The following is a 25,614-nucleotide window of genomic DNA, read 5'->3' as shown; positions in this document are numbered from 1 at the left end:
AAATAATGATTCAATTTATTAAACTTGTTTTAATAATGCAATTGCTAAAGCCAGTCGAATGTATTTTGCGGTTTTGTTTTTCATTTTCGATAAGACCTACTGTCAGCACGATGGAGTCAGGGCCAAGTCACAATTTTTGAAATGAAAAGCATGAGGGAGGCTGTACTTCTCTCATCTCGGGAGAAAACCCTTACCCAGCAGCAGGACAGTAATTGGTTAATTTATATTTCAAAACTTTTCGTATTAACTATAAGACCTTGTAAACATTTTATGCTTTTTAGGCTGGTGTTTATTTGGCTTGGTGGTTTTACAGTTTTACTTTTGGATAAGTCGATTAGCTTATCAATTGGTATACTGACCATTGTTTTCATGCCACATGGCTGCTGTTACTTAATGCATCGGATAATCTACCAATTTCGTATGATAAGTGACAGAACTGTCTAAAACAATCCGTCAGACTGTCAAACTTTTAACAATGAACCTCAATCATGAGTTGATGAATGACTGAAGGTAATTGAATTTGACCTATCAGGCAATAATTCGTATTGACTAAAGTCTGCTCTTTAAATTAATTAAAGGCCGACATCTCCGTCCTCAGATAACATGGATTTCAGAATCACTTCATATTATAAAGTCCCTTCGTCCGTCTGTTTGTCTGTTCACTATAATCACAATACTTCCTGAAAGGATTTTCAGCAATAGATATAGCAATTCTTATCAAAGGTTTAAATGTATAATTAGTTAAGCTTCACACAGGATTGTTTTCCAGTCAGATAAAATAAATGTTCGCGTTATTCCTGTACCAAAGAATAGAAAAATTGGCCTAGACGCAGGTAAAATTATATTTTATTTGGATCTTATATCTAGAAACTATGTCACGAACAATACACATGGTCATCTATAGAAGTATCCAATTGACGTACGTCAGTCACGGTCAGCAGCTCCAATGAACCGTCAACAATCATGTACAGGATGATCTTCCAGCAAGGGCACTCACTCAATTGACACCATCCTGTGTCTCCCCTACATTTCCTGCTATCATCTAACAACACCACTGGAAAAAAGACCTTAGAAATACTACGTAAGGTTCAGTTTTGTTCAACAGTAACCAGTGACATGTAAATCAGAATACGGATGCTGTCGCATTGGTTTGACAGAGCGTTTGTTTATGGTTAGCTTGCGGTTTTCTATTATTTTGTTGAGGATAAATGCGGGTTTAAAAATAAATTTATCAATTTATGGTAAAAACCTACAATTGTAAACATTAATCACTGATGTATAGCAAAAGTATTCCAATTATGTAGCGCTGTTTTACACTCAGTAGGTACTATAATATTGACTGTACTGATAGTTTATTATTTACAACAGCCGGGACCGACTTTTAACGTGCCCTCCGTAGCACGGAGACGCCCAGTTCAAATACCACTATGCGGTCACCCATCTATGGAAAGACCGCGCCAATGGTTGCTTAACCCACAGATCGTTTACCGACCGGTGAGCGCAACTGGCTATGGGCGCCTCTTATATTTATTTTATTTACTTAAGGGTTTTTTTCGATTAGCGATTTTATCGATCACCCAAACATAAATTACATCATTTGTACTGACAGTTAGATATAACTTAAAAAAATAGTTCCTTTAAAATCCGGTAGAGGCGCTATGGTCAATCGCCCTTTTGAACTGATGACTTTGAAAACGTATTTATCGTTGAATGTTAATTAGTAAAAGTGTTCAAATATTTTCTAGTATCGTTTGATATCTTGCCTAATAAATAACGACATCAAATAATGCTCCGATCACAGAATTATGATTTCTTTATCAAAACTTAGAATAACACGCAACATGCGTGTTCTATCTTAACATACTGAGTCAAAGTATTTAATGTCATCATTACTAATAAACTGATAATTATATATATTATACACTTTATTGATTGACTTTCAATAGTAACCTAGTATTATCACATGGTCGGTATGTGTGTATACAATAGGCTTAAATGCCTACACGTATTTTATGTGTAAGTCTATCTCTCTGGTGCGCTTTCATGACTAAATTACTGGACCGATTTTGATAAAGTTTAGCAAGACGATTCTTAATTACACGTGGTTAACAGGTTCCTATTTTCAACAAAAAAGCGGACAGAACCGCGGGCATAATAAGCTACTTCCCAATAATCATTAGATATTTCTACTTAAAATAAGCTACGTCAATCTAGATGTTTTAAAATATAGAACTAAACCGTTATGTGTATGCCTATTTTAAGAATAATAATGAAACATAATAATATTATGTTAAATACCTAGTACGTTGTTTAATCAGCAGTAAGTTGTATGTATTTATATAAAATATTATATACAATGGCTAGTTAGTCGACTTTGAAAATTTCCCCATAAATCTACGAGTATGTTACAGCTCTTTGACTAACGTTTGTGTTAATTAAATACACACATATTAAATAACTCGATTTTTCTAACCTTGTCGAGGTAAAAATATCATAGTAAATACACTTGCTAGATTAGAGGAAATAATTAAAAAATATTTTCAAAATTCCCACGGGAACAATGAAAATATGCACGTAAATCAAATTGCAGGAGTTAACGAACAATGAAATATAAACCAAAGAAATAACAAGATAATAAATTGTTGTTATTTATTACATGTTAAATTAAATAACATCTACTTGAGTATGATGCATTGCTGCGATCAAGCGCTAACTTAAGATTTGAAGTGATTGAAAATATGGAAAATATAATAAACACATACTCCTACGTTTACGTGCAGTCGGGTAAAAAGAGGTGACAATGAAACAGAACTAAATATAGACCATCCTTAAAATTATGCTAAATTTAGAATTAGTTAATTTTAACATAAAAGTAAATATGTACAAATTAATGAAAGATTATCTCTGGCATTGCGCCGAAAACAAATTTGTTTTCATGTGAGGAAAAAATGATGGCATAATAATACAATCACACTTACACTTATTTCAATATCTGTTGAAGCTTTTGATTTAATAAGTTGACGTAAATTTTAAGCCCTATTTCAGAGGTTGATATAGTATTTATATATTTTAAAAATCCACTCTTGCTGCGTCTGTCCGTGATAATAATAAAAATAAATGCTCATGGTTGATATTGGGTCTTTATCCATGCCATACGAAATTTTATCAAAATCCTTTCTGCGGTTTAGCTGTGAGTTATAGCAGGCTCTCACATATCCATACTATAGCTCTACGAATCAATCACACAAACAACAGTTACATAAAACAAAAAGTTCAGAGTACGATCTGAAAGTCGGTGATCAAGATTCTCCACGCTCATTGTAAACTCCATTAGCCAAAAGAAACAGTCGAAAGCTAGTGTTTTAGACAATATGGCCGCGTTAAAATGAATTACTTTTACGAATAAATAACAATATTATAGTCACACAACTTAGTAGAGAGCCTATGCACGATTTATATGGATTGTAATAAAATAGCGGCCACTTGTGACTTTGTCTGTATGGACTTGAGTTTTTCTGTTTTTACAACATTTTTATTGCTAATCTTTCATATAATTTTATATTCCCCTTTTTACCCATTACGAGGGGGAAAAATCCTCTCATAGTGCTTGCTTCTCTACACCTCCTTAGGAATCTTCTTACCAAAATGTCAACTTTCTACCCCTGAGCGTACAACGCACAAACTACTGATAGTTTGTGCGTTGTCCATCAGTTAATCGGTCAGTCACTCAGGAACGAAAGATGATAATCTATACTTATAATAAATCTGTAGAGAGGTCAATTCTGTACATTGAATATATTAAAAAAAAAACCAATGGGGGATGTTTAGTAACGGATACTGATACCGAATCTGCAATTTATAATTTTCTTTTCTGTCTGTCTGTCTGTCTGTCTGTCTGTCTGTCCTCCGTCTGTATGTGTCGCTATCACGTAAAAACTACCGGATAGAATGCACTGAAATTTGGTATATGCATAGAATAAGCAGTGGAGCAATTTTTAGGATACTTTTTATAGCATAAAATTTCAAAGATTTTTAGAAAATTGAAAAAAATACGTAGAAATCGTTTGAACCTGCGTTTCCCTATAGAGACCATAGATGGCGTTACAATCCATTTCACAACATTCGCATAGTAAACGCGGCGCCTGCCGTATCGATACCTGTTGTTCGCACCAACCAATAGATGGCGTTATAAACCGCAACAAAGCATGTTTTTTCTAATTAATTTATTTTGATGGCTTTATTGTAAAAAAATACCTTTGAAACATGCTATACATTTATAAGATTTTTAAACATAAATGTTGTATGATATATTAAACAAAAATGTTGGTTTACGTGGGTCCGGTGCGATCGGGATATCCTAGATGGCAAATCGAGTAATTTCGTTTGTTGTCGTTGTTCGCCGCAACTGACAGATGGCGTTGTTGTTTGAATCACATAATAAATATTTAATAACCAAATTAATTGGTTGCATTAAGGAAATAAATTGGATAGCTATGAAACAGACTATGTGGTAAGTTTTAAAAAATAAACAACGGATGATATAAGTATAAAAAATAATTACGGGTTACGCGGTTTCGGACGTATCATCGCAAGTATACATTATTACGCGTCTGAAGAGCTCCGGCGCAGATAGGACCTATAATAATATTCTGAATCCAGACGGGTAAGCAATGGTCAGTCTATTATAAGGTATTATATTTTACACTGTAAACTGCTACGGATACAGACGAGAGCGGAAAAGAAGGTAACCACAGGAAATCAGGCCTGCCTGAGCCTGTGTCACATTGTGTGCCTTTCGGGTCCCTTTCGTAAATAACCATTAGATGACAAAAGAGTTGTTAACATTTTTATGTGTAGGTGTATCGAGTGCTTCGCAATTCGCGTGCTCAAACGAATAAGCAACAGTACGAAATTCACGCGAGCGGAGCCGCACGGGTCAGCTAGTTCTGAATATTTCTAAAGTAGCTGTATAAGACTACCCACTTTCGACTACAGAAATCTGCGGGTCTCTAATGTCTTCAATTCTGAACTTTGTGCAACTCGGATAGCCGCAAAGCAAAAGCATTTATTCTAAGTTGTTGGACTACAGACATTTCTTATGTCATGTTAACAGTAAATGGTCGATGTCTTCCGTGATTTCAGGTTTATTCTTGTAAATTCTTATGACCAGCCGTCGTATAACGTCGAAGCGGGTTGACTGACCGCTGTTTAAAGTTTACGCGTTCGTTTGTGTACTCTACAATATTATGTTTGTTATATAATGTAGGAAATATGTTTCCTGGCTCATTAGCAGCTTTTCCGGGGTTGTAAATAATTTTAACGAACTGAGGTGCCTTTCAAACCTATTTCTTACGATTCAGTTGTCTTCCTTGGGTCTAACTTTAAAGTAAAGAATTGTACTCCGCGACTGTCATATTTGCAAAGGTTAGTCTAAAATAAGATTGTTCGTGTATTATATTACAATGAGCTTCTGTCTGTGTGAAGAGATCCGGCGTCCAGGCTTTAAAGTGAGTACTAAATTTAATCAAAATCTATTCAAGAGTTTTATGTGATATAAAAACAAATATCCATCTTAAATTAAAACCATCCAAACCTTCGCATCAATTATTCAATATCGCATTTTTTAAATGAGACATGTAGGTAATTTGTCGCTTATCAAACGAATAAATTACGAAAGTAAATAATTTAAATGGGTTACTGTAACAGTAAACTGTCACTAACGAGATAAAGGTCTGGAACGTGACGATATTTATGTCAATAATTATTATGGGCTTTACAACTTAGACTGCCTTTTTATTGAGGACAAGTAAATTCAGCAAAAGTAGACATTCATTTTTATCCTTGGACGTAAACAAATAAAGCTATATTATGTCGTAAGTCCCGCCCTCAAGAGATTATCAGTGATAAAATTATGAACAAGATTAAAAGTAGTATTCACAGTACTTTTCATAAGTTAAGCTCTACAAGTAAGTTTTATAGTAGGAGGCATGAAATGTCACTAAGTGCCAGTTTCATAGGTTATAAATAAGCGACAGATAAAATATCTGCTGAATAAAGTGACAGCAAATGTATATGAAACAATTGTCAAAATTTTGCCTCAAAAGAAACCAAGCCTCATTCTTTTAAACATAGAAAACACAACACGTTCCGTCTAGGGTATAGAGATCAGGATTTAATGCCTAAACTATTGATATTTCCTTAACTAGGTAAAACAAAATATATTCTAAATAGTGCCCTATTATTGAAACAACATGTAACTTGCGTTATGGTTGAACTTTATCTGTGGTTTGTAAACCTGTTTGTGTAATATTCGACATCGTTAAGATTCGTTCGTTTGTTTAAGCATTAAAGATAAATAGAGCACGGTTCACAGTTGTTAAGCAATGTTGCTACATCACTAGAAAAAGAATAAAATATTTGTTTCTTACTCCTGATATGAGGCAATAAAACTATAAAGTAGAATTCAGAATGCTTTAACTGTTAGCCATATAGAAACAAGAACACTTTATTTTTCTAATTTATTTAAATAGGGCAAAGAATGTATCCTTGCAGTACCCTAATGTTGTTTGACTTGTTTATTTCAACAAATCATAGAAGTATTAAGTTCCTTCTGTTAACTGTTCTTAATAATATTATCATTAAGATAACTATAAGATAAAGGTATCGTATAGTTTCAGGATATGTCAAAAAATTATAAAATAAATGGCTTACAATATCAAACGCCTTTGGGAGGTGTCAATTTGCATTTTTATTGTCATAATTCGATTATTACTTAGTGGCAAAGAATAGTCACTAAGTAATGAGACTAGTATAGCATAATTAGAATCTTCAGGATACGCAAATCTGAATCAACAACAACAAACAATACAAGTAACAACATTACCTGAGCTACACCTTAGATAATTGACGACACTTAACAAAAATACAAGACGAGGAAAGTACAAAATACAATAATTTTGTTTGTCATCAAAATTACGCAATTAGAAAATTGATAGTGCGTAGTAATTAAAGAAAGTAGACATCAATCAATTATTGAAACCTTTACAAGTCGTATATCTATACAATACAATAGTTTGTAAATCCATCAGTATTGTGCCAGTAAGTCAATTTAAACGGTACGTAGTTTAATGTTTTACAATTTCTCCATTAAAAAAACGCATTAAGCGAAAACGAAGTCGCAATAGAATCTTTGAATCCATTCTCTAGGCACGATAAGATTCACTGTAACCTCGCCATTGGAAAATGAACCACAAAAACATAGAATTACAGTTGCAATTCCATAAACGTCTTCAAGATGTTTTTCGTACGATTGTTATATTTTTTACTCTAGCATTTCTTCGAGTTGATAGTGTCGTTAGTCATCTGAATAGAACGTAATTTTCCCCATAACTATTCTTATGAAAACAAAACTTATACTAGACCCCTTTTACCTTCAACAATATTTAAAATAAAACAGGAAAAAAAAAAAAAAAAAAAAAAAAAAAAAAAAAAAAAAAAAAAAAAAAAAAATTGTTTATTTTGCAATCCAATGACACACATTTACATGTTAACAGTAATAGCCACACTAGGCAGAGCCTGTATCGTGGCTAATCAATTCACAGCCAGTTTAACATAGGACTTATATTGCTTAGTTACAATTTAAAATAGTTTTAATACAATAGAAAAATTAAAATTAAAAGTAACAATGTATTAACTAAATAATTAATTGGCAAAACAAGTTTATTAGTTTATGTTTGTGTGTGTGTGTGTGTGTGTGTGTTTGTGTGTGTGTGTGTGAGTTTGTGTGTGTGTGTGTGTGTGTGTGTGTGTGTGTGTGTGTGTGTGTTTATGTGTGTATGTGTGTGTGTGTGTGTGTGTGTGTGTGTGTGTGTGTGTGTGTGTGTGTGTGTGTGTGTGTGTGTGTGTGTGAGTATGTTTGTGTGTGTGCGGGTTTGTAAAGACGTGGAACATATTAATATATCTATCTAACTATTCTCATTAGTTGCTCTGTTTCATCGTAATTTAACTTTAAAAGATATTTATTTATTTTTAGCTGACTTTCTCTTATATTGTTATGCCTAAGGTCACAACTTTTTACTATTTTGTTATACAGAAAAGGAAATAGAAATCTTTTGAAGCGTCTTGCAAAGGCAGTTTTTGTTTGGACACGTGTAACCTTAAAAATTCTCGAGCTTAACATATTTTTGTAATGGGACGAGTTTATGACATCTTTGTGTGTAGATGCTATCGCATTTAAAATATATAGTCTTCGAATACTTAGTAATTCAGCTTCTTTGTATAGTTCCGTGGTTGAAAATCTTATTGGCTTTTTTAACATGACTTTGATAATGGATCTTTGTGTTCTTTCTAGTATTATAAGATGATTAGTTGCGGTGCCTCCCCATACTCCGATGCAATAAACTAGGATAGATTGGCAGAGTGAAATATATACCAGTCTTAAAATGTCCCTACCAGTAACTTCTCTAAGTTGTTTCATGACGTATATAAGTTTTCTGGCCTTTGCTGATATAGATAGTACGTGTTCAGCGAAGGTAAGCTTATCGTCTAGTATGACTCCAAGATATTTAATCGTTCGTGTCCTTTGTATTCTATTGCAAGTGCAGGTGGTGGTGTACATCATGTTACATGTATGAATTGGTATATCATGATAGGATGTTGGTGCCGAGGAGATCGTTTTGTGAAAGCAAAGGAATTTAGTTTTTGTAGCATTAAGGGTTAGAAGGTTCTCATTTAGCCATTTAGAAATTTTGGTCATACCTTTTTCTGCGATTTTAAAACACTCGTCCCAGTTTTTGCCATTAAATATTACTGCCGTATCATCAGCGTAACAGACTATTTTTGCCTTGTTTAAATGTAGCGAGGTTAGGTCATTCAGGTATAGTAAGAATAGTGTCGGTCCAAGCACACTTCCTTGAGGAACTCCGAACGGTATTTCTATCGCTGTACTGAGCCAAGAGTTGATCTTAAGATGTTGTTTTCTTTGAATTAAGTAACTTCTGAACCATTCTAAGGCCACGCCCCTAATACCTATAGCCTCTAGCTTCTTTAAGAGTATTGGAAGCGCCACTGTATCAAAGGCCTTTGCTAAATCGAGAAATATCCCTATGCATGCATTTCCCTCATCTAGATGAGCAACGATTTCGTCTGTAAGTGATGTGACCGCATCTTGAGTTGATCTTTTTTTCCTGAATCCAAATTGGTGATCAGATAGTAAACGATTTTCTTCAATGTACTTTACTAATCGTTTATTGACAACTCTTTCTAAAATTTTTGAGAAAACTGAGAGAAGAGATATTGGCCTGTAATTGTTTGGTGAACTAGTGTCACCTCCTTTATGTATGGGTGTTATTACTGCAGTTTTCCATTTATGGGGTACGGTACCTGACAATAGACTTTGATTTATGATAATCGTCAGTGGTTCCAGAATGGCGTGTTTTATTGTTTTTATAAGACGGTTACTGATTCCATCCAAGCCAGGAGCGCTATCAGCTTTAAGGTCTAATATTATATCATTGATCTCTTTAGTGTCGGTAGGCTCTAAGAAGAAGGAATTGAGAGGTGCGTTGAATACATCTACTTGTTGCGCTAAACTATCTGGAGTAGTTTTAAGTTTTGAGAGTATTTTATTTGCGTAATTAGAACCAACAGAGGCAAAAAATTCATTACTTAAATTGATAGCAGTCTGCGGAGAAGTATTTGAGTTTAATAAATCGGATGCTGGAGATATTTTGTGAGGTTTTCTATGTGAAATTGTGTTTATGGTTTCCCATAGCTTTCTTGGTTGTTTTTTATGTGTCTCTAATAAATTTCTTTCGTAATCATTTTTTAATTTACGAAGCAAGGTATTGTAAAAGTTTCTATATCTAGTGTAAGTTATAGTTTTGATCAGATCGTCCGGTTTCTTTCTAGCCTCTAAATGAAGTTTGTCTCTTACTTTAGAACATCTAAGCAATCCCGGCGTCATCCAGGGTTTAATAATAATTTTTGAACGGCTTAATCTAATTTTATTTGAGTTGGCATTTATAATTTTATTAAGTGAGTTCATAAAAATTTCAACTTGTTCGTTAACGTCATGTATATCATCTAGTTTTGACCAACTAGTATTATTTAATTCTTCTACAATTTTATCATAATCTAAACGTAATTGATGCTTTGCTGGCAAATGAGTTTTCGTCACAGTTTGTGTAATTCCTGTAATTACTAAATCATGGTCAGTTATCGAGGACGGACAGACAATGGTTTCTATACCTACATCACCCTTGATAAATACGTGATCTAAGCAAGAACCATACCTGGTTGGCTTTGATACGGCAGGAAGAAGACCTAATTCCGCCATTGTGCAGAGATATGATGTAGAGTCAGGATCCGCCGTATTCATTATATTAATGTTGATGTCACCAGTAAATACCGTAGTACATGGTGAGAAATTAGAACTGCCTAAAACTGTGTGTAAAGAATTGAGGAAAGGGTCGATGTTTTTAAAAGAGGGCGATCTATATACACCTATGATATTAACTACATGAGGTATGGAGATAAAGATGCTATTTGCTTCGTCTATTTCGTAGTGTGAAAGGCATTGAAACCCTGCAATTGCGGTATAATAGAGTATTCATTTATCCAGCACTCAGTTAGTATAATAACGTCAAAATTAATATTCAACCTTTTAAGAATAACCAAAAAACAGTCCAAATTATGATTAATGCTACGAATATTGTAAGTTAATACCTTAAAATTAAAATTATCAATAATTTGGAAACAATCTTCTACATGATTTATGGAATGGCATTTTACATTGAACGCGTTATCGATGCAATCTATTATATTATCCGTGATCATTATTAATAAACATTAATATTATATTTTTGATTAAGTTTGTAAGTACGTTAGATGCCATTCTACAGTTAGGTAACGATTTAGATGTTTGTTTATATTTGTAATTAAATGATAATTTGAATAAAATATTCAGCATGTTATTCATTTTATGTATTGTGAGTGATTTGAACTGTTGGAGGAAATAATGTGAATTGCGATAGTTTTGTGAGATATCGAGTGAGTTTAATATGTGTATATGTGAGCATGTTGAGTGTGTATATGTGATAAAGTGTATGATAATGTGAGTTGTATTATAGAAAAAATAAAATGTAGTATTAAATCGAATATTAAATAAAAATCTAGTATTATAAGTTAACATCAATAAAGTATCAAATAGATAACATCTTATATTAAAATAATAAGCTATTGAAATATTAAGTGTTTGTTGACAAAGGTCCCATGTGTGTATCCAAGTCTTCAGTAGAGAGTATTCTAATAGCCGGGTACTTTCTATCTTTATTACTTTCTTCCTTTTTGACAAATATAGTTCCGTTTCGCAGCCAGCAGAATCGAAAGCCGTTGTTACGTGCTCTTGTCCTAGCCTCACGAAATAACAGCCTTTTATCTTTTGTAACCCGTTCGTTTATGAATATCTTAGAGTTGGTTTCGGGAACGATGTTTTCGGATGTGATGTTTTTTCTAGATTTAGCTGCCGACAGTATTTCATCTCTTTTTCCTTTCCTGGTCAGTTTAGCGACGATGGGGCGAGATCTAGTAGCATTTTGTTGTTGTTTAGGGCCTGTTCTACTAATAGTATCGATATCTGCATCATTTAATGTTACCCCAATTTTTTGCGAGATAGTTAACAGGACGTGAGTAAGGTTTTCATTGTTTGTTTCCGGTATACCCAAAATCTCAACTTCGTTCTTCATCGCGTTTAGTTCTAAGGCGCCGACGGTTGATTGCAATTGAGACACAGACATTTTAAGGTGTTTTATTTCATTATCCTTATCCTCGATGATTTTTTGGAGATCGACGAAGTGCTGGGATATGGAAGGTGTAACATTGGCTAGTTGTTCCTTTAACGCTTGGACATCTTGTCTGATTAAGCAGAATTCGTTATTTTTCTGTTTTAATTCCTTGAGTTCTTGTCTAAGTTCGCGTATCTCCTGGACTAACTCATCAAGCGGAACATCACAGTTTGTGGAAGATTTTACTTTAGAGCCGCGAGTAGTGTTTATGTTGGAAGATTGGTGTTCTCGCTCCAAGACCGGTTTAGTTAGAGGTGTGTTGTAGTTACCCTTTCCTTGTATAGAACTTGAACGAGTGCAATTTGAGCAAACCCAGTTTAATTTAGAGTTCGCTGAGAACTTTTTGAAAGACTCAATGTCGATGTTTGCACATTGGAGATCATGTATGCCGTCACATTTGGAACATTTTATATAATTATTATTAATGGTCTTCTTACCGCAAGTTTTGCAATTTGGCGACATGTTACCGCTTTGATCCTCCAAGTTGTAAGTAGCGCTCTTAGTTTTGCTTGCTCTGGCCGGAACCGAAGCGTAGTGATTCACTCAGGCACACACACACGCACACAGACTCGCCACGGGTTGACCAATCACAGGTGTTCCGAGCCGTCACCGACTAACAAGACTCGAGCAGCGGGCGATGCGCGGGTTGTCGTAGGTCAGGGATAACGGTTTGAGTTTTAGAATTTTAGAAATGTTTTTGCTAATATCTCTTTAAATCCTTGAAATTTCTTTATAAAACTTTCACAGAATCTTCTTCGGGTGATAGGCTTTCTGCATATGTAAATGTACTACGGGAAATGTAATTTTTAACCACTTTTTGGATTTGTTTTCGCGGAGAGAAATGAAACAGTAGCGTCCTATTCGAATATCGTACGGCGAATGATACATTACTACTACATACTATATCGTACGGAAAACTAGCAATGAAGGTAGAACCTAAAATAAACAAATCTAAAACGTATTCAGAACAAATAATCTACCTACATATACTCAAACTTTAGCACATGACAAGGGTTTTAAAATGTATCATTCCGCTTTGTACGTTGTTCGGCCAGTTCGTGTAATGCTTTGAATTGAATGACTAAACGTAACAAAACAGTCACCGAGGTGGTTCTCATGAATGGTCGCAGAATCGCTGAACCGCAACCGACCGGTTTCCCATTGTATTGAATATCTGATTCCAATTTCATACCTTCTCTATAAAACGTTTTCTTTTTGCAATTGTGATGATAAATCTTTACTAATATTATAAATCTGAAGAGTTTGTTTGATAGTTTGTTTGAACGCACTAATCACAGGAACCACGGGTCCGATTTGAAAAAAATCTTTCAGTGTTAGATAACCCATTTATTGAGGAAGGCTTTAGGCTATATATCATCAGGCTACGACCAATAAGAGCAGAATACCAGTAAAAAATGTAACAAAAACGGGAAAATTGTTGACCTATTCTCTCCTATGTGACGCAAGCGAAGTTGCGCGGGTCAGATAGTTCTGTTATAAAATCATAATTTCTGATTCAATCGATGATTCCTTTTGTGTTCCTGGAGAGGTACAAATTATTTCGTAATCGTCACTTAACTAGTACATAAAAAAATTTAAAGTTATGTAATGCTAAAGTTTGATCAGATAACTATTTGACTTATAATGGTCTCATTATGGAAGGTATAATGTTTGATTACTGAGTCAGCCAAAGTTCAAGGCAAGTATGAGATGGGTTAGAAATCGTAAACCAATTTGAAGTAACAGTGGAGTAATAGAAAGCATGGAATAGAATGATCGACGGTTTGCAACAACATGCCAAATAAGTATACACGACCAAACTTAGAAACTGGTCATCATGTTCAGTAGTCACTTACCCTACTAACTACAGGGACTACACACTTTCGGTGAAGGTATATTGGTGGTAAGTAATTTCTACCAGTATTCTTAAATATTTAACTACGGATTCCAATTCCTAAACATTGTTCCTATAATTAATCACTAACTACGTCACTTTAGAAAAATACTAGCGACCCGTCGCGGCCAGCAGAAAAACCTTTACAATTTTTATAAATGAATCTTTCTCTTGAATTACTCTATCTGTAAAAAAAACTGCAACAAAATCCCTCGGGCAGTTTTAAAGCTCTATGCATACGTAGGGAGAAACAGCGGAAAGCGACTTTGTTTTATAAACACAGTTTTAAAATGACATTATATTCGCATTAGTAACTATTATCAAGACTTATCTAACCACCTTAACAAGCATTTTCTTCACTCTATAATTAACAGAAAGTGCAAAAAAGATCTGTGCTAGCAACTTGACCCCAATCGAAAGATTAATAATGCTAAAAAACAGCTAATTACTAGAAGCTAAAGTTAAATCATCTCGGAGCTAATCGATAATAACAACGGCGTTTTATTATTAATTGTTGTTGTAATTGCCATGGAATAACTGTTCAATGAATGTCATCGTTGCCTACTTTAACTATTTTTAGATGCAAGTACAAATTCTGTGGTTTCCAACATTGATAAAGACTTTTCATATGCTTTGTGGTGTTCAACGGACATTATGTCTTCTTCATTACATATTCTTTTTAGTTACTGGTTCCGTTTCTTAAAGAATAAAATCGAAACTGACAGTGGGAGGAGAGGTTTTATAAACTGAAGCGTGTAATAAATACTTTGCGCACATACTTTTATATCCTATCTACAGGACAAAACTATCAACGTGGACTGTCAATTCTTTTCAAATGAAAAAAACATAGGTGTAAGTAAAAAATTGCCTAGCTAGCTACCTTTTACAGCTTATTCCGGGTTGTTAGATAGATATAACATAGTCTTCCTATGAACTACGATATACGAGAAGAAGGGAGGTATTTCAAGCTAAAGTAAACTGTGTTTAATAAAGAAAAATGTCGCTTTCGATTAGTGAAATATCGATACGGTAATCTGATAATCACCAAAATAAGTAAAGTTTACATCATCACAGATAAAGTTACTGAAAGTGTGGATAAATATTGATATAATATTACGTTCAAACAGCAGTCAAACATGCTGTATATCCTATTTAACACTCAAATGTCAATTTTAATCAAGAAATCTATTATAAATAGTATCCATTAATTATATTGGATCTCTAAAAGGTTGAATGCCGACACGACCTCATTCTGTTTTCGAGATCGTCTTTCCTTTCACAAATCATAGTCTTTTTATTCTAATAAACAACTTTACATCTACATTATTAAGAAACACTTTTAGTGCTGCTATTGACATTTAGATATGCAAACGCAATCGATATTAGATGCACCGTAATGAATTTTTAATTAATGTCCTTGCGAATGTCAGAAAACGTGATTATGTGCATGTAGAATTAAATTCTTATCGTAGTTCTCTTTATTAATCTGTTTTAAGCTGAAATTAATTTTTATCTCACTTATTTTGAATCTACGTTGAAACTACGTTTATAATTTAGTCCGAAACATTATTTTAAAACGTACCACTACCGAGGTTGGCAAACGTAAAAACTTTTTAATGAACGCAAAAAACGATTTCACTGTCCGTCAAATGTAAACGTCAACATTTCAGTCTTGACCTCGTGAATTAAAATTCTCAGTAAATAATAAATTCAAGAGTATTCAATTAAAACATACCGGTGTGAACCTTTCCTCCTCAGCATTAAGAAGATCGCCAACTGACGATGCCTTCGCCTGATTCGCCAGATGCTTTCTGTTATTCAAAACATAGGACAACTCATCCAGGTACCTTAGCGTCAAGTTGGCCATTTTTCACACAACACAATCACACTAGAAACTGATCATTTACCGTCACAAACACAACAATAGTAGTCGTCAACAATGAAATAGGAAACAGGCTTATTCACGTAAACAAAATAGTCGGTGTCGCGGCGTAGTTCGGACGTGCGTTCTGCGCCATAGCAAACTCACTACTGAACGAGGAGACGGCTGCGCTCTTCGCCCGTCATAGAGTAAACACTCGTAGAAAGTTAATCGGCTACGACCTTATTACAGATTTTAGGTAAACACTGTTAATATCTAGATTAGAGCATTGTTGACTCACAGTGACGGAATAGCTTTTAGTCAAGGTCTTTTGGATCCGTCACTAAGTATCTTTCAAATAGTCCTCAAAATTTTCTAAACTTAATAAGGTTTAAGTCCCCAACCCGCACTTGGCCAGTGTGGTGGACTCAAGACCTAAACCCTGCCTCATTCCGGGAGGAGACCTTTACCCAGCAGTGGGACATTGACGTGTTAAATTTTATTTAGATTTTATTATATTTAATAATGCTCTACTTTTTGACATTGGCTTTCCCAGAAGATCTTTCATTGTTCTTACCAAACTACAAGTAAATAACGACTTAAAGTTACCATTGTTATGTTATTTGTATCGTAATAGGGCCTCACAGCCCTCTTATGTAGGTCTCATGTTTCACACAAAGATATCATAACATTTAACCTAAGACAAAGATGAGTTTATAATGTGCGTTTGTCCTACTAATATTATATATGCGAATGTAAACCTAGATTATTTTTACTTTTCCCAAGATATTGATCAATACGTATTACTACTTAAACTTACAGCGGACAAAAAAAGACAATTCTCGCAATAAGAATTGCTCATGTGTCGCGGGGACTTTTACAAACATACAAACAACGGATACAAGATACAACCAGACCCGAAACAATTATTTGTGTATCGCACAAATAATTGTTCCGTGTAGGAATAGAACCACGACCTCCCGACGTAATGGTAGCGGCTTGGCGACCTTAACCACTGCGCCACGGAGGCCGTTGAATTTATTCTAAGTCTGCGGTTAGATTAAGAAAAGACTAGAACCGTTGACGTCATAATTATACATAACAACATTTTGTAAATTCCAGTACATTAATTAAACAATACAAATTTTACATGTTATTTTTGTTATATTATGTTGCCTAATTTTCAATACCACCTTATCCGCTTTAGTGTGCAAAACAATGTTCTACGTATATTTTGAATATTAATTCTAATCATATTATTTTGTTAAAATATTGTGACACGTGTAATTGATAAAGTTACAGCTAGGTAATTAAATTTAGCTAATAAAAATAAATTTAACCCATTAATGTCCTACTGCTGGGCAAGGGTCTCCTCCCATAAAGAGGGAGGGGTTAGGCCTTGAGTCCACCACGCTGGCCAAGTGCGGGTTGGGGACTTTGCATGCCCTCAATAAATGTATTAAACAAATTTTAGGCATGCAAGGTTTCCTCACGATGTTTTCCTTCACCGTTGGAGCATGTGATAATTATTTCTAATACACACATAACTTCGAAAAGTCATTGGTGTGTTGCCTCGGGTTCGAACCTGCGACCACTTGCGTGGGAGGTACCAACTTATACCACTCGGCTATCACTGCTAATAAAGCGTCAATTAAAATTTGACAGATTTTTAAACATATTTGGGTATGTTTACGTACAATAGAGAGAAACTTATTACGTACCGTACCTGTACTGGGTACATTATGCTGTGCCGGTAAATAAGAAGACTTCTTGCGGTTTGAAGAAAGTTTATTTTCAGATCCTTATTGTTTCGATGCTAGCTGTGGACTGTGTTGCTAGTACAAATGGCCACCATATTTATACAAAATCCTCAAAATAAATGTAGGCCCTCTTATTGGCCGATAAAAATGGACCAATTAGAATCCCCGCATTTTAGCCAATAGGATTCCAGTAAGACATTTTGGACAAAAGCTTAAGTACTAGGAAACTTGACTGCGACGAGAGCCGCTTACATTAATTAACAATTTTTAGTGTATTTCTGTACAATTTCTTAAATAAAGTATATATATTTACAATTCTTGTCTTATTATCTACCTTATAAAAATACAATCAGTCGAATATTAGAAAATAACATAACAATTCTTAAAACTTAACGCTAAGTGTCGTGCTCAGTGGCGCCACCACGCACATCTCTCCCGCCGTGCGAGGTCGTCGCATCTTCTGTCGGTGCGGGTGCGTCGTCTCCCCTGAGCGGCAGTATCACCAGCTTGCGGACGGGTCGGCGAAGAACTCCTCCTTTGGTCAGGATGTCCACGGTCCTCACGACGTTGTCCGGGCCTGGGTAGACAGCTGTCACACGACCTCGTAGCCAGATGTTGCGTGGCAGGTTGGGGTCAACGACCTGCACTAGGTCGTCGACTCGTACCGCAGGTCCGCGTCCGTGGGGCTCCCGCCGGTTTTGAAGTTCCGGTAGATATTCTCTCAGCCACCGCGTCCAGAAAACGTCGGCTAGTCGTTGCGCTGCTCGCCATTTTGATGTTGAAAGTTCGTCTCGTTCTGTGAATGTACCGGGTTGTGGTACTCGGCCGGGTCCGCCCAATAGGAAGTGGTTGGGCGTGAGAGCTTCAGGGTCTTCTGCGCTAACTGATACGTGAGTCAGCGGTCGGCTATTCACGGTGTACTCGGCTTCGCTAAGTAGAGTAGACAGGACTTCCTCCGTAGGGTTTCGCTCGTGCAGTGTCGCTGTGAGGGCCACTTTGACTGACCTCACTAATCTCTCCCATGCGCCGCCCATGAATGGTGCACCGGGGGGTATGTAGCGCCAGGAGATTGTCCTCTTCGCTGCTTCCTGCGATGTCCCTGCGTCGATTGCTTGTCTGAGTTCCTTGTCTGCTCCCTTCAGGTTGGTACCGTTGTCCGACCAGATTTCTGTTGGACACCCACGTCGCGCGATCATCCTGCGTAGCGCCATAATAGCGGAGTCGGTTGTGAGTGAACCCGCTATTTCTAGATGTACAGCTCGTGTGGTGAGGCACGTGAAGATTGCGACGTATCTCTTCTGTCTTGTTCTGCCAACAGCTACCGAGAGAGGTCCGAAGTAGTCCACGCCTGTATACGTGAAGGGTCGTCGATGATGCGCGAGGCGACAGGCTGGCAGGTCTCCGGTCCTTGGGTGTGGCGGTACTTGTGTCTTCATTCTACAGAACAGGCATCTCTTCAGTATAGCTCGGGTCACTGGACGAATGCGTATGACCCAGTATTGTTGTCTGCACTCGTTCACTGTAGCTTCGACTCCGGCGTGATGTAACTGTCGATGTACTGAGTTGACCCACAACTTTACGGTCGGATGGTTTCCGTCTAACACCATAGGGCTTTTGATGGCTTCGTTGGCTGCTCCTATCGCGTCGATTCGGCTCCTGAGTCTGATGACGTCGTTGGTTAGCTCGACGCTTAGGTGATGTAGACGGCTTTCTTTGTTGATCGGTTTGTTGTCTTTTAAGTCTTCTATTTCTGTTGCGAAGGCTTCTACTTGCGATGCACACATGAGAAGTTCTTCTGCTTTCTTGAGTGTTTCAGCTGTTACCGGGATAATCTTGTCGTAGCTGCGTAAGGAAGTTGCTTTCTTGACCACCTCTCTCTTCGTTGTTTTATTCCAGTTCGGGTCCTTCACTGTGTTTCTGATTGTCCTTTTGTAGTTGACGTTATCTGTCCTGTTTCTACACAGTTGAATGAACTGTAGAACTCTCGCTGTTGTGTATCGAAGTCGATTCCAGTCTGAGAAGCGTGATACATCGGGTAAACCTTGACTTAGTTTCAGATCTTCTTTGTGGCGTGTGAGGTGTACCTTCTCTTCTGTCGAATCTTCCGTCTTCTCGTTGTGCTTCTCTGTTGGCCAAAGTTCTTCATCGGTGAGCAGGAAGTCAGGACCTTTGTACCATCGGTGGTGCTTGTCGAAGGCAACAGGTACGTCTCGAGTGGCGTCGTCGGCTACGTTCATCTTGGTTGGTATCCAACGCCATTCGTTTACCTTTGTACTCTCTTCAATCGCTGCTAAACGGTGAGCCACGAAGGGTTTGTATGATCTTGATCCCGTTCGTATCCAAGTTAACACTGTTCGACTATCTGTCCAAAATACTCTCTTGTCGGGTTTCTTCTCATGTTCTTCTATGACTGTTTCAGCTATTCTGGTTCCCATCACTGCTGCTTGTAGTTCTAGGCGGGGTATCGACGTCAGTTTAAGAGGTGCTACCTTCGCCTTAGCCATGATGAGTGACACTGCTACGTCCCCGTTCGGCGTCTCCGTTCGCCAATATAGGACCGTTGAGTAGGCAGACTCGCTCGCGTCGGTGAAGACGTGAAGCTGAAGCTTAGTCGCATCGCTGTAGCCGAGGTATCTCCGTGGTATGGTCACGTCTCGAAGTCTTTGTAGATGTTCCATCCATATCTTCCATTCCTCTGCGAGATCCTCTTGTATTTCAGCATCCCAGCCCGTTCCTCTGCGCCAGACTTCTTGTAGTATTTGTTTCGCCTTGATAGTCACCGGTGATGCGAGTCCTAGTGGGTCGAATAGAGACATAACGATCTTGAGTGCTTCCCTCTTCGTCGGCGTCTTCCTTTTCAGTAGTGGCGGTTCAATTCTCGCCAAGTTGAGATTGAACGTTAATTCGTCTGTAGTGATCTTCCATATGACTCCCAACACTCGTTCTGTGGTTTCTGTCGACGTATATAACTCGAGATCTTCCCTTTGTTCTTGTTCTCCTAATGCGGCTAATAGTGATGGTGAGTTCGACTTCCATTGTTTCAACTCGAAGCTTGCGTTTTGATGGATTTGTCGCACGTCCTTTGTTATACGTATAGCGTCTTCCAATGTTTCGAAACTGTCCAAGTAGTCGTCCACGTAATGCTTGTTCTTGATGGCTAACGCTGCTTCTGGGTTTGACACTTCGTATTGTTTCGCGTTCAAGTTTTTGACGTAGATCGCTGTTGATGGTGAGCTCGACGCGCCGAATATTAGTGACTTCATTCTGTACTCTTCGGGGGGATTGTCGTCTCTTCTATCTCCTCGCCATAGGTAACGTAGCGCATCTCTATCTTGAACTCGTAGTTGCACTTGCATGAACATTTCCTTGATGTCGGCTGTGACGGCTATAGCATGTTGTCTGAACTTCATCACGACGCCTGGTAGAGACTGTAGGAGGTCCGGACCTTTGAGTAACATGTCGTTGAGAGACACTCCCTTCGTCTTGGCTGCTGCGTCGTGTACCACTCGTAACTTCTCTGGCTTCATGGGGTTGATGACCGCGAAGTGTGGTAAGTACCAGGTTTTACCGGGTGTTGTTTCTCGAGGTGCAGGTTCTGCGTATCCCTTCTGTACGAGTGCTTCCATCTGTTCCTTGTACTTCGTCTTCAAAACTTGATCTCGATCGATCTTCTTCTCGATGTTGTGTAGACGCTTCAAGGAGTTCTCGTAGTTGTTGGGTAAGTTGTAGTCTTCTTTACGCCATAACAGACTTGTTTCATACCTTCCATCTTCAGTCTTTTTCGTAGTGTTGTCTAGGATTCGAAGAGCTTGTTCCTCTGGGTCTGATCTAGGTCTCTTGGGGTTCAGGCAGATCGCGTCCATCTCGAAGTACTGCTTGACTAAGGTTTCTATGTGGTCTTCATTTGTTTCGGTCATATGAGATACGAAGTCGATGCTCTGGGTTTTGTGCTTCAGCAAACTGCCATGGAGTACCCAACCTAGTGACGTGAGAGATGCCACAGGTTGGTCTTTGTTTCCTTTCCTTACGTCCGATGTCAGTAGGAGATGCCAGTTGTCTTGTCCGATCAGTAGCTTCGGCTTCACGTCTTCATATGTCAACTCTCCCTGTATGTCCCTCAGATGTTGACACGCCTTGATGTGTTCCCTAGATACGCGTTGCGACGATACTTGGAAGTTTCTTACTGTACGAGCCTGTATTCTGTCTTCAAAGCCGTTCATACCTCTAATCGAGAATGTGACTCTTCTAGAGGCTATTTCTGACGTTTTGACGTCACTAATTGTCTGTATTTTCAACGGGTCGACGGGTCCTGTCGCTCCTATTTGCTTGGCTAGGTCGTTGTCGATCAGGGTCACTGTAGAGCCGTCGTCCATTAACGCGAAGGTGTTAATTAGACCTGTAGAACCTTCTACTTGCACTGGTATGATTTTTAAGAAAGACTGTTTCTTTCTAGGCGTCCACGTAGAGGTGATGATTTCCGACGCTTCGGACTCTTTCTTATCTTCTTTCTTGTTACAGTGTAGAAGCGCGTGATGAGTGTATTTACAGTCGTTCACGCCGCATTGTTTCGTAGCACAACGGTGAGTAACTTTCCTATATCTCAAACATCGAAAGCAGAGTCGTTTGGCCTTGGCTATGTCCCATCGTTCATCTTCATTCATCTTCTTAAAACGTCCACATTCTGTCACCAAGTGTCCTGTTTGTTCGCATACCGGACATCTCGGTGTGTACGGTTTTTCCGCGACGTTGTGAACTCTCTGTGGCCTCTTCTGTGCGGTGAACGGCGGTTGTGTTGATATTTGCTCAGGTAGCGCGTAAGGACTGCATAGCGTTGATTCTCTTCTCAGGAACTTGTCTAACTTCATCAAATCTGGGTCTTCTTTGGGTTCCGCGGCGGCGAAGTCGAAGAATCTGTATCGCAGGGTAGGCGTCAGCTTGTCCACTATTGTCTTGCTCACTTCCGGGTTGTACATGTAGTTGATACAGCTTAAGGTTTTTAATGTAGCGACGATATTGGAGATTTTCGTGGCGAATATACATATGTCGCGGGGCGATTCCGTGAGACGTGGTAAAACTCGTAGCGCTTCCATTTGCATCATCGCTATAGACTCTGGTCGTCCAAATCGAGATTCGAGTGCTTGCATTATCTCGGATGGGTGAGCGTCGGTGATAAGCAGACCCTCAACTGCTTCCCTGGCTTTTCCTTTAAGATTTCTTCTCAGGCGGTTTATGTTTTCTACTGTACTATACACACTTTCCGTTTCATAGTAAGCGGCGCGAAAAGGTAGCCAATCTTGATACGAACCATTGAAAATAGGTAGTTCGATGAACTTAGGTCGTTGACCCGCTCTCACTGCTGACGTTATGGCCTCCGCAAGTTCCTTGAAGTCCTGTCGAGCTCCCGCCGGTGTGAGAGTCCCGTGCGACTGATGTTGATCTCCCTGCATAGTGGTTCTTATAACTGACGGCTCTTCCGGCTGATGTGGTTCGTTCGTGATCGCCAAGATTGGTTGCGTGTTTTGCCTCTCTAGCCAGCTGTCAACCCTTTCGTTCACTTCCTCTTTCGTACACACGGATATCTCTTCTTGTTCTTCATCTGAGTCCTCAGTCTCTAGGACGGCTAAGCGCGCGGTAGCCAACTCCACTTGTAAGCGTAACAACTCTTCCCGCGCTTTTGCGATTTTAATAGCTTTAACACGACTCGCGGTTGATCCCCCTTGCGCCCTTAGCACTGGCGGGGGGGAGGGGCACTGTGGTTTGTTCGGTTGCACACTAATGTTCACTTTCCTTTGCACTGTCACTGTCTCACCTGGTTTCGTAGTTTCCTTATTGCGGTTCGGAAGAGGGTCCGTCCTCCCGCCGGGCGGCTGCATGCACGCGGCGTCCATCCGGAGCGTCGGTGCTGTTGAAGCGGTTACCGAAGGTGTTTCGTCTGTTGGTGGCGCAAGCGGTGCCGAGGCTCGTCCCGAGGGCGCTGTCGTCGCGGTGACCGATGTGGTGGCTGCTGTGTTCTCTGTGTTGTCGGTCGTTCCTGTGACGCTGGTGCCCGTAGCCTCGGTGGTAGCACCGGTCGCCGAGGTGCTGGCCGTGCCCTCGGACGACGACGGTGTTTGTGCGGTCGTCTTGCGCCCCTTTCCTTCTGAACGCGTAGTCGGCATGTTTTCGTTTTGTTCACGTTTCTATCTTCAGTTTTAATAATTTCTTTCTTCACTATTTTTCAGGATTCTTTCTTCAATGTTTTTCAGGATCCTTTCTTCGATAATGTTTCAGGCTTGTTTCTTCACTGTTTTCAGGATCCTTTCTTCAATAATGCTTCAGGCTTGTTTCTTCACTGTTTTTCAGGATCCTTTCTTCGATAATGTTCAGGCTTCTTTCTTCAATGTTTTCTTCCTGTATCCGGCTCGAAGGACCATTTAATGTACTGGGTACATTATGCTGTGCCGGTAAATAAGAAGACTTCTTGCGGTTTGAAGAAAGTTTATTTTCAGATCCTTATTGTTTCGATGCTAGCTGTGGACTGTGTTGCTAGTACAAATGGCCACCATATTTATACAAAATCCTCAAAATAAATGTAGGCCCTCTTATTGGCCGATAAAAATGGACCAATTAGAATCCCCGCATTTTAGCCAATAGGATTCCAGTAAGACATTTTGGACAAAAGCTTAAGTACTAGGAAACTTGACTGCGACGAGAGCCGCTTACATTAATTAACAATTTTTAGTGTATTTCTGTACAATTTCTTAAATAAAGTATATATATTTACAATTCTTGTCTTATTATCTACCTTATAAAAATACAATCAGTCGAATATTAGAAAATAACATAACAATTCTTAAAACTTAACGCTAAGTGTCGTGCTCAGTGGCGCCACCACGCACAGTACCGTACGAATATCATTGATGCGATTATCGTTTATGTTTTTATAATTTTTTACCAAAAATTGCTTATTTTTATAAAAAATGTTTTTTTTTACTGATTCAAATCTGTGACAACTAAAAAAACTGACGAAAATTTGTACACGAGCGGAACCCTGCGAGATAGCCTGTCTTAAAATAAACGTACATATATTGCCTAGATATTATTCTAGTATGTCTATTTACTAATCTTTGGCTTCAGTTGCACTTGTGATCCATTTCTTGCGATCATTTCGTCGCAAACGCACACATTTCCTACGTATTACGTAAATACACTCGACTAGTAATGAGAGAGCAAGTACGATGTAATTATATCTCTATCTTTATCTAGCTCGTTACGCATTTGTGCATTAAAATTGCATTATTTTAATTCAGAATTAGACACTAGAAGCTGCTACTAATTGAGTAAATAATTGTTAAAGTTAAATTTTTAAAAGGTCAGCCTATAGATGACCGCAATTATTGGTAAACTTAACTATTCCGTTTTGAGCCGACTGTACGATGGAAAGGGAAGCTATTTTCTGAATAAATTTGCGAAATGACGCTTGGTAAATTTCTACAAACACGCGCTAAGTAGATGTTAGTATTCTGTTAAATCTTTTGCGAAAAGTGGCGTTGTTAACTACCAAAATAATTTACGACAACTTTTTTATTAAACCTAACCCTCTTATTCATAAAAATTGATGAATTTATGAAAGGCTTATAAAGTGTTTTGTTTTTTTAACTCCTTAGCGAAATGAAAAAGAGAAAACATATTATAGTAGCTTTATAACTAAAATAAGGTTATAGTGTGTTTATGAATAAGTGGGTAAGACTCTAAAGACTCTTCTTTTCCTGTCCAATCTGTCTTATTGTGGAACGCGCTCCCTCTTGAAATCAGGATGTCCACTAACCGTCTTACGTTTAAGAGCAAAGTTCGGGATCTCTTGTTAAAACAAGTTGCAGAATTGTCACACTTATCATAGTTTGTATTTATGAATTATTGTATATATATATTTTATAAGTATTATATTTAGTTTATAGTATGTTTTAATATCATCCATTTATATAATATATTGATTTATTCGTATTTAATATTTTATCGTTGTTAATAATTATGTATGTATATACTTATCTATATTTATGTACACATGACCACATTGTTATTTATTTGTAAACCTCTTTCTCAACTTGATTTTCCTCTTTTATTATTTTAGCACCTACTTCATTTAATCTCTGCATCACCCCAAGGTAGACTGGCAGAAAATGCCTTTGGCATTAAGTCCGCCTTTATACAAATTTAAATAAATAAATAAATAAAGATAAAGATACATTTATTGTATAACTGTGTACATAGGATGTT

The 25,614-nt window shown here is 37.7% G+C and overlaps 2 protein-coding genes across 4 annotated transcripts in view; one reads left to right on the top strand and one right to left on the bottom strand.

Annotated features, from left to right (window-relative positions):
- LOC142981926 (uncharacterized) overlaps window positions 1-25,614 on the bottom strand; it is a 185,186-nt gene that overhangs the window by 114,952 nt on the left and 44,620 nt on the right. The gene's annotated exons all lie outside the window — the stretch shown is intronic.
- Window positions 15,426-25,614, top strand: part of LOC142981928 (uncharacterized) — a 61,060-nt gene continuing 50,871 nt past the window's right edge. The window contains exon 1 of the mRNA XM_076128081.1: window positions 15,426-15,580. Coding sequence (XP_075984196.1) covers window positions 15,520-15,580 — 61 coding nt within the window. The 5' untranslated portion in view covers window positions 15,426-15,519. The remainder of the gene's footprint in view (window positions 15,581-25,614) is intronic.

Source organism: Anticarsia gemmatalis, chromosome 20 (genome assembly GCF_050436995.1).
Source record: "Anticarsia gemmatalis isolate Benzon Research Colony breed Stoneville strain chromosome 20, ilAntGemm2 primary, whole genome shotgun sequence".
Lineage (NCBI taxonomy): Eukaryota > Metazoa > Arthropoda > Insecta > Lepidoptera > Erebidae > Anticarsia > Anticarsia gemmatalis.
The sequence above is the reverse complement of the archived record's forward strand: the minus strand, read 5'-3'. Positions and strand labels throughout refer to the sequence as shown.